Here is a 15733-nt window from a genome sequence, read left to right as displayed (position 1 = left end):
CGGGCCTGGGAAAAAAGAAGGGGGGATGGACCGGTGAGTAGGAGTAGGAGGAGGAGGAGGAGGAGTAGGGGAAGAGAGGAGGTGTAGGAGAGCAGAGCATTGTTTCAGGCCCAGCGTGGACAGGCTCATTAAATTTTACTGCTCGTGCGCACAGGAAAGGAAAGGCAACTCCTGCGTCGCAGGCAGCTGCGGACAGGACGAGCAGGACAGGAAGGAGCAAGGGGCCATCTCTAACGTATTGGGTGCTCGATTAGCGACGCCGGGCAGAGATGGATGGACAGAGAGGCGTGTGTGTGTGGGGGGGGGGAAAGGGAAGTGCGTGTGTGCGTATGTATGATGGGGGGGTCACTGTCCAAGCATCACAAGGTGCAGTAGTGACCATGAACTTCATAAAACATGAAAACAAACAGGAAGCTTAGCACGTTGAAGACACAGAAGGGGAATACCCAGGCATTGCGACATTTATTAGCAAAACACAGACCAGGGAGCAGCTTGCGTGCATGGCGATGAACACACACAGACCCTAGACCACAGAAGGACATTGCAAGTGGTATATACACACCCCACCCCCACTAAGGCCCATATCTTTGCCCAGGTAATGTAGTGCAGCTGTAAATGAATCTAGATGGCACGGATCAGGTGTCGCCCTCGTATGACAGTAAACTTCATGTATTATTCATGCGATGGTGGGTAGTAGCACTGCTATCGGACCTCAGTGAGGTTGAAGTACTTCCATCACTACTACTGCGGCAGTTCTAACTCAGCAGACATCTAAAGAAAGTAGATGATTCAGTCGGCCAGTTCTTTTTTTAGATAGCTAGACTGTTCAGGGGAGTCGTAGGGTGCGGAATAAAAGAAAGTTTTAAATAATGGACAAGTCCCGACTGGACTGCTGCTGCTCTGGTGTTCACTAATAAAGAGGTCTTACACACTTCTGTGCAGTAGGGGGGAGCCAAAGCAAGATAATAGAAATATATAGGCCACTGGGACACACACGGACACACACACACACACACACACACAAACACAAACACACACGGGTGACCTACTGTACGCAAACTTTGAAGCCTGTTGAATTGCTGCCCACAAACACACCTCGAGTAGAATTAAATGGTCAACAAGGCCGTAACATTTTGGAGAAATGTTTTAGAGTGCACTCACTACATTAGGGTCAACAGACACCTCAATGAGCCTTAAGATTTGAGATTTTTAAAGATTAAATAAAAGGACATTATTGCACACTTCAAATACAGTACTTAAAAAAAAATACTGCACCTCAAGTGACACGAGTGTGTTGATTATAGATATCCTCGTACAGTATGAAATGCCTGGGCATAGGAAAGATACAGGAAAAAGAATTTGAATCAACCACCAAGATGTGGTCTCTGATATAAAACTTCTATAAATGGCCTCCCCTGTGGTTCAAAAAACAATGTTTCCCTTCGATGCAACAACAGACTTGCTTGTAAACACCCTGACGTGACTCACACACACAGCATATGAACTTGGGTTATCGCTGTCAGCCGTCTACATTGTGTCTTAACAGTTCCATTGGAGCATTTCCTCCTTGGAGAGATAACTCGGGAGTCAACATGAAAAAATAACTGGCTGGAATTGACTTTGGGCCAACTGAGCTTCAACAAAGACTGGGACATGTTTCGAACAGACTGTAAAGTGATGTTCCATAAGATATTACTTAGAATACTCACTGTAAAGTCATTGATGGGTGCCTTTGCAAATGAGTCTACTCAAATGCAATAAGCACATGAAGATAAAGTCAAATGTGTATTATTACAAATGATGGTGGAACAGAGGTTATGAATAAATGCATTGACGGGTCAGGAAGGATGCCTTTTTAAAAGAAAAAAAATCTTACCAGTTTGTTGTTCTCATAAATGTCATCTTTCTTGAGGGAGTCATAATTTCTGGAAAACAATACAGAGAACATGAGTCATTTTTCTAAGTAAACTTACACACACCTGCAAGGTTTTCAGTGACAACACACAGGGGATATCCTTTAGGCCTATAAACAGGGAAACAGTAGGCTAGGCCTAATATCCTTACACTTCATACTAACGTTAACAAACCTTAGCTTACTAACTTCAATAATCAACTGTCATTGCAATGCATGACAGCGAAAACAGTGGAAGCTTTTCAGTCTTTAGGTCAGTTTTTATAATAAAGTATGTTTTTCAATAATGCAAACGTGATCCTTTCTTGACATTAACTGATTTGCAGTAAATTCGCCAAGTGGTAACATTTTAACTCGTCAGTGTTAAAAAGTAGCATACCGGTATTCTATCAATTAAGCGACTTGATACATTCACATCAGCTGCTACTCCTAACTTAACATAACTGCACATAAACTAATTCCTCAACCGGCATGTCTTACAAATAGATAGTCTAACTGTTGATAGATTAGATTAAAACTTTCCCTCCCCCACAATCCCACAAATACCGACCACCACAAGTTGGACGATTAGCCTACCATCCGAATTCACACTCATCCAAGTTCATGAAAGACTTCTTACATGAGATCCGGTCTGTATTTGTGAATCAGCGCGCAGAACGCTAATCCATCTCTGAAAGAAGTTGTCATGTTGGAAACCGCCACATCTTTGTAGCCGTCACACTGATTCTTGCACCACTGTTGCAGAGCCTTGATGGCAGCCATTCTCTCTCCAAGGTGCTACGAGAACGCAGGCACACAGGCGAAGCGAACAGCTCAGCGAAGTTGTGGAGCAGTAGAGCTAGTGAGGGACCCCAAACAAAGGCGGATGCAGCAGCCTATTTGCCGCTCAACTTCAGTCTCGTGCGTGCCCTACTTCCAGCAGCAGGCATCCAAACTACAAGCAGCAGTGTGGGAAGTCCAGGAAGCTCCCCAACAGCAACAGCAGTGACTCATTAAAAGGACAGTAGTGTGTAGAACTAGTCAGGCACACTAATTACTAAACGCAACAGCGGTTAGGCCACCTGTGAAGTAAACGAGAGGCGATGCAAGAAGTGACAGCATTTTTGCGCCTTTAATTATGACATTTGTTGAAAACAATACATGCACATCTTAAACTGAAAAGGATTAATACATTAAAGGACAAGTACACATCAAGCCCCTTTTCTGAGTTGTCTGCAGTGTTTTAGACCCCCCCCCCCCCCCCCTTTAATTTAATTCACACAATAACAAATAAGAACAAAAGCCATATTTAACTTTAACACTTGTTAGGGACACCCTAACCAGGGTAGAATGCCCTAATGTGGGACGATGCCTAATGTGGGACACCTTAAGGTTTAAGGGGTGTAGCTTTGCCCCAAGTTGGTAAATGTTTACAAAACTATAACCAAATAAAAGCCCTATCATCCTGTTATCATAATATCATGATTTAGTAAATGTATAGTAATACTCCAGGGAGGGGTTACAATTAAGAAGAAGGACCCTGGGTGAAGTCCGTCAAATGGCAAATTACATAGCATTTGGCCAAATTTGTCTTTAGGGTATAAATCAATTCCAATCAAAACAACATTGTCAATTTTTTGATAAATATGTTGGGTAGGTATATGTTCATCAGAAAATAATGTGTGGTGTATATAAAATAATGTCATATTTTATTTTTTAACCATATTATTAGTGTCCCACTTTAGGATAGGTGCGTCCTAAAGTGGGACACAAGATTTTCCTAATGTGGGACAGTTGTAAAAGTAGTAATTTAATAAGTCAAACAATTACTATGAAGTCAAACACCATGTCCACATAAGAAAATGGATATTTACATCTATATCAAAGGTGTATTTCAGTCTTTCTGGCCAAATCTACTGGAGCACAGCTATCAACACAACATTTGGGTCCAAAAACCGGAAGTTCTTTCCTCAAATAGAGCTGCCATGTTGAAGTGACCAATTGTGTGCAATGGGTTCAAACAGTCTCAGTCATATTAACCAATAAAAGAAAGTAACATTAATTCATAAAACATGCTCTAAATGTGTAGCTGATATGTCTTAAAGAGTGGCAGATCTCATTTTGAATTAATATTTTACACAAACATCTTTTAGAGACCTTTTAATATACACTGTCCCACATTAGGAAACCGATTGTCCCACTTTAGGGATAACCATGGTTTTTGACCAACTTACATTAATATCCAAATTATTCAAATTAGAAACACTTAACATGTTTTTAAAGGTTTTATTTGATTAGAGCACAACTAGAGGATGAAAATGGTGTAATTTGTTTGTATTGAAATGTTGTCATTAAATTTTAATAAACCACCAAAGTTGAAGTGACAAAAATTGTCCCACATTAGGGCATTCTACCCTACTTAGTGAGATGGATAGACTACTTTTGAATACAAATGTTTAAGCTTTAAGAACATATTTGGACATGGCCATCGATGGCCATTGTAAAGCAAATTGAGACAAAATCTATATTAGAAAAAAAAAAAAACTGAGACAGCAGCAATCATTCAAAAAAACGGTGAGGGGGACTCTAAAACATTGCAGACAACCCCCAAAAAATGGGCGTAATATTAAAAATAGGGCACTTATCCTTTAAATCATCACCTTTCATAACCACATAGTATGGAGAAATATAGGACATTATTTCCGGCGAATGAATGGTTGACAAGGGGCGGTGTTGAACCTATAATGAGCAATTTAATTATGTTGACAAAAGGCGCTAATAAGGCCCTTACCTCTTTCTCGTTTGCTGAATGGACTGGCAAAAGTAGGGTAACGTGTTTAAAGTGAACAATGAATGGCTTCATTATGCCTGTTGATCCACTTACTGTGGGCAAAAAAGAACTATAGGTCCTTTGAGCAGTGCTGTGGGGACACGCCATAAAGCCAAGCAACTGAACTGTTCAAAACTGGATTGAAAAGACTAATCGGTAAAGTATTGAGATTAATTTAACTGACCTCATAGATTTTGAGTAATCATCCCCCTGGCCTGGCTGTGACTGGACAATAAAAAAGGCTGGAGCTTTTGTGCCATCCCCTCCATATTATGGGTCAGTAGGCCTATCTAAGAAAATACCAAAAAACAAAAAAAAAAGCATCGCCCCCTGGGGACTATTTGCCTACTTTGCTTACCGTGAAATGCCCTGTATGCCAGATTACCAGTCCAGGCCTGCCCTTGGCCTATGTAAAGCAAATTGCACAGGGTACCTTTTAGACAGGGTTCAGAGGAGGGTATGTTTCCCCTTTCCTTTTGGACTGTACAGTAGGCTATATCAGTAGGCCCATACGTCCATTGTGTTCATTTTGTCGATTGCTGTTCTACTGCAGTTTTTCAGTCAAATATTCAATGGTAATGTCAATGACACTGCTGAGATTAAAGTTATTTACTGTAAATGGTCTGCTTGTTAATTAGGGTGAACTATGGTAAATTGGGACACTTTTGGTAGATCGCAAAAAAACCCCACTTTAAGTTTAAAATACACCAACATTTAGTAATTGTATGTCTTCATATGGGTCTTGGGTACATTTCCATGTAGGAATTAGTTTTTGAAGTATGATATTTTATAATATATTAACATTTAAAGACAGTGAGACACCAACTTCGTTGTGAGAAAATGCTATGGCAATTTGGGACACCCTTTAATGTAAAATGGGACAGTCTGTTTGATTATCATTATTTTTGCACAAACTGAAGAATAATATCGTTTTTCTCTTGTTAACAGTAGACTAGGATCTTAACTATTTAAAAAGTGATATAACATCTCTGAAACATTTCTATTTCAAGAGAATATTGAAGGAGTATGGCATGTGTGACTGTGGCCATGGCCATTAGCATGTGGGATGCATATTACAATACAGGCCTATGGCGTGCTAATATGTTATGCTAACAGCTAACAGAAGCCCATTCTGTTGCTATGAGAAAACTGTCCCATTTTAGCTTAAAATATTGTCCCAAATTAGCTCACTCCACTACTTACTAAAAGTATGTCTCCTTAATAAAGTAAAGACAAATGTGTAAATGTTTTGATATTGAGTTAAACCTTTAGTAAAACAACATAATATTTCAATCATATTTTGTACCATATAATCACTAATTCAGCCATAATATCCTTATGATCTGATAGCATAATCGACATGTCAGCTAGCTAAACTGACAAGTGTTGGATCCACTGTCACTTCAAACCTTTGCTCATTTCTTTTATGATACTTAACACCAAATAAAATTATTGTTCCTTATACATGACAGTTGCAGTAACAATATTACATCCCATTTTGTGATTGGCTGCTAATATTTAGAAAGAAAACAACCCAAAACCTTATTTGTCCCACTTTGGCTGATGTCCCAAATTACCTTAGTTCACCCTATGTGTTGGATGTTCTTTGATGAAGCATGTGGGTATCGCTAGCATCTCATGGCCATTTCACATGCTTATCAGTTACCTGAATTGAGAGGAACACAACAACTTTGTTTATCACTTAGTAAACTTTCATGTAAAGATCAAATTTGGCAATAGGCAGCCCAATTTCAATGAGCAGCATAGTTGCAGTACCTTTTTTGACCATTTCCTGCACAGTGTCCCTTTAAGGTCGTCTATGAGTAAAGGAACAAACCTCACTACCTCTCTAGTCACAGCCAGTGGAGGGCACTCTCTCACTGGACACACAGGCCTCTCACAGTGCTTTCACCTCCTCTGTGGGTCATGTGCTGCGGATGCCCCATGTAGCATGCCAAATCCACTCAAGATTTTCTGGATAAGATCATCAATTAGCCTAATTATCAGCAGGCCAACACCAGGAAATACAGTGGGTTATACTATGCTTAAAAATGTAGATGTCATTTTCTTCTTAAAATTTCCAGAGAAATCAGTGTCTAGAAATTATGAGTTGGACCCGAGGTGATACTGTATTTGTTTGATCTTTTAGGACATACTGATATGTATGTTTTCTGTCAAGAGTCCCTCAAACCGGCATGCTGAATACATAGTACATTTAGTACACTCCATCTCTGCCAGGTGCACTGCATAGTGAGACAAACGGTAGAAACACACAACGTGCGTCAACACTTCAGTCTAAGAAGCTGTTTACATGTATAGGATATTTATTTAGTATATGTATCTTTTTGAAAATACTTGGGCTTTGGCTTCTCATTTACATGTAAACAGAGTTTTAGAATAGAATATTTCAAAACTTAAAAAAAATATCTCATTTAGGGGGCTAAAACACACCTGTCACAATAGGCCATAGAGTTTTTATTTTTTGATCAACACGCCATGTTTAGACATAAACAGACTAATAAAAAAAATCTGTATTTAAAAATATCCGCACCTAGAGGAAGTACGGTTTCTGAAAGGCCAACGAGAAGAATGCCTGATATGTCAGTGTTGTTAGAGACGACTCTGTTGTCATGAAACGCTAAAATAAATTCTCATGGGTGACACAGTGCTCGAGAAAACATTTTCACCATTTCCTTTCAGAGAGAGCAACACTCTCCACAAATAGGCCACCGGGTGACATTTTTTTACAAGGCTGTCTCCATGAACACTCACAGCTGCTGCAAAACAAACATTGAAAAACCAAAGAGAGAAATGAAAAAAATACATATGAAAATACTAAATCACTTTACACCGGACTATCTTCAAAGGGCGGTGCAGACAGTGTTTGCCAATGTCATCGTCTGCTGAGTGGCTCTGTCAGTGAGTCCAGTCATTCGTTTCTCATCCGTGGCCATTGTGTGTGTGTGTGTATGTGTGTGTATGTGTGTATGTGTGTGTGTGTGTGTGTGTGTGTGTGTGTGTGTGTGTGTGTGTGTGTGTGTGTGTCAGGGCTTAACACTAACACACGCCAGGTAGCCAAATGCGGGTGAATATCGGCGTTGGCTAGTAGATACCGAAGGTTCACTAGCCATTCTGGCGGGTCCGTTACTATTCTGAATGATGAGGCACGCATTTTGTAGTTTTTTTCCTCGGACCGTCTTTGCTACAAAAGCAATACAATGCGATTTTGCGAGCCTACAATACCCATGAAGCACCTGTGTCACGTGTCACCTGTGTGTCACGCATGCCAAGAATCTGATAGAGCGACTCGCAGACCTGTACAGGTCTGTGGAGCGACTAGTCTTGCGAAGAGAAGTGGCAACGGGCTACCGGCATATCAGCGTGTTTGGAAATGTCACTGAAAACCTTGTCGTGAAAATAAAGTAGGCTAGCGAAGTTTATCTCAACTGACGTGTTTTGCGATCTCTCATTAGTTCAATACTTAGTAGTAGTGGATATTAAAATGACCAAGGCGAGAGGAAAACACGTCAGCCTGTCTTGTGAAAGTCTCGAGACTAAAGCGCAGTGATAAGACAAGGACACAAGCGGTATTAATAATGTTCGGTTTAATTTTTCTGACTTGCCTGTATGTCTTCATACATACCTTAATACTCCTCCATGTTTCTTGTGCTGTTGTTCCCGACTGTCAAACCGGGCTTAAACAACGAGCAGTAGCCTACTGTAGCCTTCCAGACTGCACTAAAGCACGTCCCTTGCCCGTTTCGCCTTGCGTCCGTTTATTTAAACAACTCAATATTAAACGAAATGAAAGGAAATCGTAGCCCCTTCTGTAGGCCTTGTTACCGCGTCTGTGTGCGCTTTTTAGTGGATACTATAAGAAAATATTCCAGAAGAGGTGTTATTCCACATCCATGAACTTGGCAATGACTTGGCAATGACTTTTGCTATCTACTTTGCTATCAATTTGGACGGCAACCTCCACAGATAGATGGCCTATATGATATGAAGAAAGTGCCTTTCAGATCAAAGGCGAAAATATTTTGCTCCCGTGTAGCTTACATTTGTGCCCTTCCACAACACTGTGCTTGGTGTTTCTGCATGGTCAATATAGCCTATGCCGGCCAATTCCTCAGATCAGTAAATCTGTTCTTTCCATAGCATGCATGCATGGACCAGTTAATAGGCCTAACAATTATAGGCTAATTATTAAGCCCTATATTATTTTATATTATATTATATTATATTATATTATATTATATTATATTATATTATATTATATTATATTAGCCTACATTACATTATTACAGCCTATTATATAATTCTTTAAAGCTGCTATGATGGTTAAGAAAATTATGGCTAGTGAAAAGGCCCAATGGCTAGTGAGTCAGGAAAACTACTAGCCAAAATGGCTGGTAAGCGAAAAAGTTAGTGTCAAGCACTGGTGTGTGTGTGTGTGTGTGTGTGTGTGTGTGTGTGTGTGTGTGTGTGTGTGTGTGTGTGTGTGTGTGTGTCACTATGTCAGGGCCTGTGGCAGCATGCAGGCATCCTGTCCGTGTCTGCAGCAGGGGTAACAGGATAGCCGGGCCATGACACAGCCATCCATGAGATCACTGAGAGCGTTTCCTTCTTTACTCCCTCCCTCCAGCCAAGCTGACAGAGGGGTGGGGGGGTGGGGGTGCAAAGGGGTCACGTGTCCCAGGCCCAGGGAGAGAAGGGGCCCAGAATTGGATCCTCCGTACATTGTATTGATTGGGTTTGGGGCCCCTTTCAGATGTCTTTGTCCCGGGCCTAGACAAAGCTGTTAGCGGCTCTGCTTCCCCTCCACATGACAACACTGACCCCATGGAAGCCCACAGGAAGAGCCAAAAGGTACCGTAGGTGCTCTAAAAGGTTACCTTACCACCATACTGCAACATTTCTGTACACCCTGTTGCTGGGCAAATGTGATATTTTGTCTATACAAAAAAGTTAAAACAAGTTGCAGCAAAACAAATGAAAATAAAAACTTGTATAAAGCAAGCAACATAATTACATGTTCGATAAGGATTGTGATTTTAGTTTTGTATGTACATACAAACAACAGAACTGTGTTTAAAACTATGAAATACATAATACTGCGTACCGTACCATAAGTGAAAGAAGATGTGAAGTGTTTGTGTCGTGAGCGAGGGAGTGTGTGTCTGCACACGTGGGTGGAGAGGAGGGGGAGTGTTCTAATATGAAAGGAGAATAAAAGAAATTAAAGAAATGAAATAATCAGTGAAAATGTATAGCTAACCAGCAGAGATGCGTGTGTAGCATACTGTTATATAATTACTTCCATATCCAACTTTTGTGCCTTGGATCTTTTAAAAGCAAGCAGTCAGTGATAAGCAAAACCAATTAATGAGTACAGCACACTAAAAAAGACCCAATTTCATATTCGGTTTCATCAAACCAAATTTAAAAACAGGCAAAGAATAATAGTCTGGTTTAATGCACAAATGAGGAAGGTAATGAAATTTGTTTGATAATATCTATGAAATTATTTGCACACCAAAAACAAAATAGAACAGTCTCACCCCCCCACCCCACCCCAAATCAAACCACTCAGCAATAAGAATAAATAAAAGTTGTTCAAATGCAAGCCTCTGAGTGAACTTTCAGTCATGTTTCATAGTCACAGCTAGAGAAGACCATTCGGAATATGTAAGGGGCAAATTGCAACACCACCTCAGTCACTCTCTCCCCCCACATCCACATCCACACCCACACCCACACCCACACCCACAACCACAGACACCCAGCACCCAGCACCCAGCACAATGGCCGTAATGACCCAGAGGACACAGAGGTCATGTCCTCTGTAATTTTTTCATGAATGTAAAATGTATCTATTATGAAAATCGCTGTATAATCAACAATGATAAATTCAGTCTGTATACGCCACCCCCACTCCTTAAGGCAGTGATAAATGAAAACAAATAAAGAGTTTGACTGAAGAGTTTGAAGCATTCAAACTGTACAGTATGCAGTACAGCACGCAGTATTTGACCCCGGAATTTGAAAATGTCTGGTTATGGCCCTGCCCGCCAGCACCTCAGTCACAGTCGGTCCCCACATCCACACTTGCTGCCTGGGCTTGCAGCAGCATCTGCCACCCAGCCTTGGCCACACTGCTGTGGATCTCCGCCTCGTAGTCCCTGGCCTTAGCTCTCAGCTTGGCAATGCTGCAGGAGCGCACCTCATCTGGACTGAGCCCCCCCTGCTGCTGCTGTGGCCCCCGTGGCCCCGCTGGCTCCTGCTCCTGCTCCTGACCCCTCTGGCTTCCTGTGCCGTTCACAGCTGTAGCCAACATGGCCGCTGAGAGTGGGGAAGTGGGCCATGAGCAGTTTCCTACAACACCCCTGTCCAGCTTCCTCTGGGCCCCGTGCCATGGGGCCGTGTCTGCTGCGGCTGCTGCTAGAGCGTCTGCTGGAGAATCTGCCTCGGCCTCTGCATCTGCCTCTGCCTCTGCCCAGCTGGGTCGCTCCGGCTTGTCTCTCTCCGCGTCGGCCACACTGCCGTCTCTCCTGCCTCCGCCGCAGCAGGGGTCTCCCGTGTGGTGGCCCTGTAGCTTCATCTGACGCCGCATCTTCGCCCGCCGATTCTGGAACCACACCTGCAGACGGAATGAGTGAAGACGTGGTGACATGATTCAATATTCTTTGTATTCCTCCGAGACATGCAAGTAGCTGCCACCGCATGGGTAACATTAGTATCACGATAACTATTTCAAGTATTTTTTTTTTTAAATTGAAAATAGTGGGTTCAAAAGTAGCTCGAAGGTTCAATATTCCATATTCTTTTAATTAATCTAGAGATTGCCTGATGAAGGTCTAGTACCGACACGTCGTTTATTAAAGACAGAACAGCGAAATGGTCAGTGTGCGGGAGTTTCTTTAAGAAATTCATCTCGAGGGAAATTCATCTTGGACATAAAAATAGCGGTCACACCCAGCAACATCCAGCATCGGCGACAGTAATATCCTGATAACCATTTCAAGTCTTTTTTTTTTAATTGCAAACACAGCTGTTCAAAAAATAGCTCAACGGTGTATAAACGTGATCTGAATAAAATGTTTTTACACCGTTTACGTTACATGTTTTCTGACCACTACTGCTAGAAACCTGGGCAGCAGTGTACCTCAACACACGTGCACCCTGGCCTGGATTATGCATAACATTTTCACATTTACATTTTCTATTAATAGGAGGATAAACTCACCTCCTCAGGGGTGGATAAACTCTGAATTCATTTCTGAAATTTGTTACTGCCCTCTCCCCACACATGCACACACGCACGCATGCACACGCGCACATACAGTACACACTCATGCTCATGCACGCACACACACACACAGGCACATGCATGCACACGCCATACACATGCAGTGCACAGTTTTATCTCACGTTTTTTTAATGTTATGTTGTATGCTGGGTATGTGAGTACTGTGTGTAAGGCAGTGGGCGAAGCCAAAGACACTCTCTGAACCAGTGGTTCTCAACCTTTTTCTTCAGTGACCCATGTTTTTACCATTGTAAGCTTTGGTGACCCATCTGCGCAAGCACCCGCACAAGAGGGAGTCACATGATACCCTCTGTTTCCTGCGAAAACTCATTTTAGTCATTGATCTTTGATCAAATATAGAATAAATGTTTAATGTAGCACTTACATTTTTGTTTTTCTATGCCTATATTAGTTACATAAATGCTTTGTCATTTATTCAACATGGGCTATATATGGTATTTTAAATCAAACCCCTTAAAATCAATAAGGCTTCGTGACCCTCTGTGGATCTTTGGCGATCCATAAGTTGGGTCCCGACCCATAGGTTGGGAACCACTGCTCTACACCACCACCAGTGTCTCCACTCTCCTGCACCCGCGCCTCAATCAGGTCTAGCTGCAGTGCTCACACATCACACGCACGTGCACGCGCACGCGCACGCACACGCACGCACGCACGCACCGTTCTCCACTCACCTGCACGCGCCTCAGATGAGATCGATCCGCGGCGCTCAACACATCACACACATGCGCACATACACACACACACGCACACGCACGCACTCCGCCATCTCCCCCCTCACCTGCACGCGAGCCTCGATGAGGTCGAGCCGCAGTGCCAGGGCCTCGCGCATGAAGACGTCGGGGTAGTGTGTGCTCTGGAAGGCCTTCTCCAGCTCCTCCAGCTGCCAGCTGCTGTAGTTGGCACGCGCCCGCCGCTGCTTCACTGGCCGCTGCTCATCTGGAGAGCAGGGAAGGAAGGAACCCCATCATCACACACACACACACACACACACGGACACATGGACACACACACAGACACACATACACGCACACACACATGCATGTACGCACACACGCATACACACATGCACGCACGCATACACACATGCACGTACACATACAGACACACGCACGCATACACACGCACGCACACACGCATACACACACACAGTCAACAATTACCCCTATCATCCATCGCCAACGGCCAGCCCAGCCCAGCTCAGTACAGCAGAGCAGAGCACAGCCCAGCAATGGGCTAATGGCTGTAGATTGGCTAATTACTGCAGTGTTCATTAAGCTCTCTTTAGCATTGGGGGGGTTGGGGATAATTGATTGTTAGTTACGACCTGTTAGCCAGTCCTTTGTAAACATTACATTCCCATTAAAAGATGTTCAGTGAAAGGCACGAGGCGATGAGTGAGCGATTACCAACCATCAGACGTTATAAATTGCTCCGTCTGTCATCAAACTCTCTTGTTTTATATGCTGTCGTAGTGTAAATGACACTTCTTATTACGATAAGCAGATTAGGGATGCACAATGTATCAGCCTTAACATCGGTATCGGCCGATATTTGACATTTCTCAACACATCAGAAATCGGTCTGATGGGTTAAACTGGGCCGATATTAAAGCCAATGTTTTTTTTATATGTTACGGTTCTTAATCTTATTGGTTGTGTTATGTTTAACACTTTAAAAGATTGGACTTGGCAGTAACTTTCATTGTTTGTCTCTATTTTTATCTAATTTTATCAAAGGGATAAAAATGTTTTTTTGGAAAAAAAGGAGGACATTCAAAAATTCATTTTTGTTTCTTAAAAAAAACAAAAAACATCTGTATCAGTTAATATCGGTTATTGGCCAAAACCACAATATCAATATCGGAAATCGGTATCAGCCAACATTTTTCACATCGTGCATCCCTAAAGCAGTAATAGGCTACTGATGTAGCTTCACAGCAAAACTGTATTCCGAGGAAAAATAATCCAGAATGTCGTCTAATTACAGTCATTTGTACAATTCAAACACTAAAGCCGAATAAACCATCAAACCTCATCTTGAGGGCTTGAGCAAAGACACAATGAGGATAAGACAATGAGAATTATCTCAGAGAACAAATGATGGGCAATGCCAACATTTCTGGCAAGACTCAAACAGTGTAGCAGTCAACTGACCCCAAGCAATTTCCCTTTCAGGTCTTATGGATAGCAATGATCAAAGTCTAGGGTAGGCATCCTCTGTTTAGTATGGTATACTGAATTTTTATTCAAGTTTCCTTTTTTAATTTGGGTTTCCTGCGTTTGCATCAGTATCATCAGCTTTCAGAGAACATTAACAATATTAAGGGCATTATGAACATCATTAACAACAACACCACACACACACACACACACACACACACACACACACACACACACACACACACACACACACACACACACACACACACACACACACACACAGACACAGACACACACACACACACACACACACACACACACACACACACACAGACACACACACACACAGACACACACAGACACAGAGACACACACACACACACACACACAGACACAGACACACACAGACACACACACACCAATTCATACTCACCCACATTCTCCGAGAGGTGTCCCAGGCCCACTGCGTGGGAGGCCAGGAGCAGGGCCTGCTTGCAGGGTTCGGGCTGCAGGTAACTCCTCAGGAGCTCGTAGCCGAAGAGGGGCCCTGGCAGCAGGATGGGAGCATGGGGCCCCAGACGAGTGTGGAAAGCAGCATGGGGGAAGAGGTGGGCCGCCGCGGCCGCAGACGAGTGCAGGAGCGGGGGGCTGAGAGCCGTCATCAGTTGCGCCGGCCCAAACATGTCCGAGCAGTCCAGTCCAATGAGTTTGGTGATTTCAATACTTATCAGCTTCAGAAATGTACGTTATAGACACACAGAAGTTGGTCTAAGTGACTTTTTTTTGACTTGTCTTGAAGTTCAGGTTCATCTGGCAAAAGAATGAAGTTCTGTGTTCTGCAAAAAAAAATCTTCACAAACACACACAATCTTCACAGCAAAAACAGTGTACAAAAAATAAACCCTAACCTAAGCTGCAACTACCAAATCACCCAAAAACGTCTCCAGCTTCAGCTGCGAGCTTGAAATGGACCAACAGCATCCAGTGGCAAAGAGTTTAACTAAAGCTTTCAGGAACTCTGTCAGTAAAGTCTTCTCAGCAGTCTGACAGGTGAGATCCTTATCCCTTACCTGAAAGCCACGTCATTCGCTTGTCACATGACCCCGCCCACATCCATACCCCCTGACAAAGAGGTCCCGTCCAATAACAGGGTGCGAACCTTACCACATGATTGATTTTTTACATCATCATTACTTCTCATCAGTCTTTTAAGACTGTAATTCCCCTTGCTAAACAAACAGGGCCAACAGGAGGGGGAGAACAAAGGGGTCAGTGGTCAAGGGGCTCCTTTTGATGGAAGGCCCAGAATTGGGTTCTCATTGCACTGAATGCATTGGGGAGGGGGCCATTTCACATTTCCCGGGCCCGGCCAAAGCTGTGAACCGCCCTGTCCCGCCACCATATAAGGCTGTGATCTCCATGGGCAAGTGAAGCATGCCTATCTTCATGCCCAGGGCAAGTTCAGACACCTCCGGCACCCCCACCTATCACCCCCACTCCCCTTCATCTGCGACGTCCAC

The 15733-nt window shown here is 42.9% G+C and overlaps 2 protein-coding genes across 2 annotated transcripts in view; both read right to left on the bottom strand.

Moving 5' to 3' along the window:
* micall2a (mical-like 2a) overlaps positions 1-2895 on the bottom strand; it is a 28259-nt gene extending 25364 nt beyond the window's left edge. The window contains exons 1-2 of the mRNA XM_063217451.1: positions 2532-2895; positions 1877-1925 (exon numbers count right to left, since the gene is read on the bottom strand). Coding sequence (XP_063073521.1) covers positions 1877-1925; positions 2532-2674 — 192 coding nt within the window. The 5' untranslated portion in view covers positions 2675-2895. The remainder of the gene's footprint in view (positions 1-1876; positions 1926-2531) is intronic.
* A 7905-nt stretch (positions 2896-10800) lies between these two features.
* si:dkey-43p13.5 (paired mesoderm homeobox protein 2A) lies at positions 10801-14896 on the bottom strand. Its single transcript, XM_063217439.1, has 3 exons — positions 14647-14896; positions 12833-12990; positions 10801-11361 (listed from the first exon to the last, which is right to left on the bottom strand). Exons 1-3 carry the CDS (start codon positions 14894-14896, stop codon positions 10801-10803), a joined length of 969 nt encoding a protein of 322 aa, XP_063073509.1.
* Positions 14897-15733: the final 837 nt, after the last annotated feature.

This window comes from Engraulis encrasicolus, chromosome 2, assembly GCF_034702125.1.
Source record: "Engraulis encrasicolus isolate BLACKSEA-1 chromosome 2, IST_EnEncr_1.0, whole genome shotgun sequence".
Taxonomy (NCBI): Eukaryota; Metazoa; Chordata; class Actinopteri; order Clupeiformes; family Engraulidae; genus Engraulis; species Engraulis encrasicolus.
Note: the sequence above shows the minus strand (reverse complement) of the source record. Positions and strands in the feature narration are given on the sequence as shown.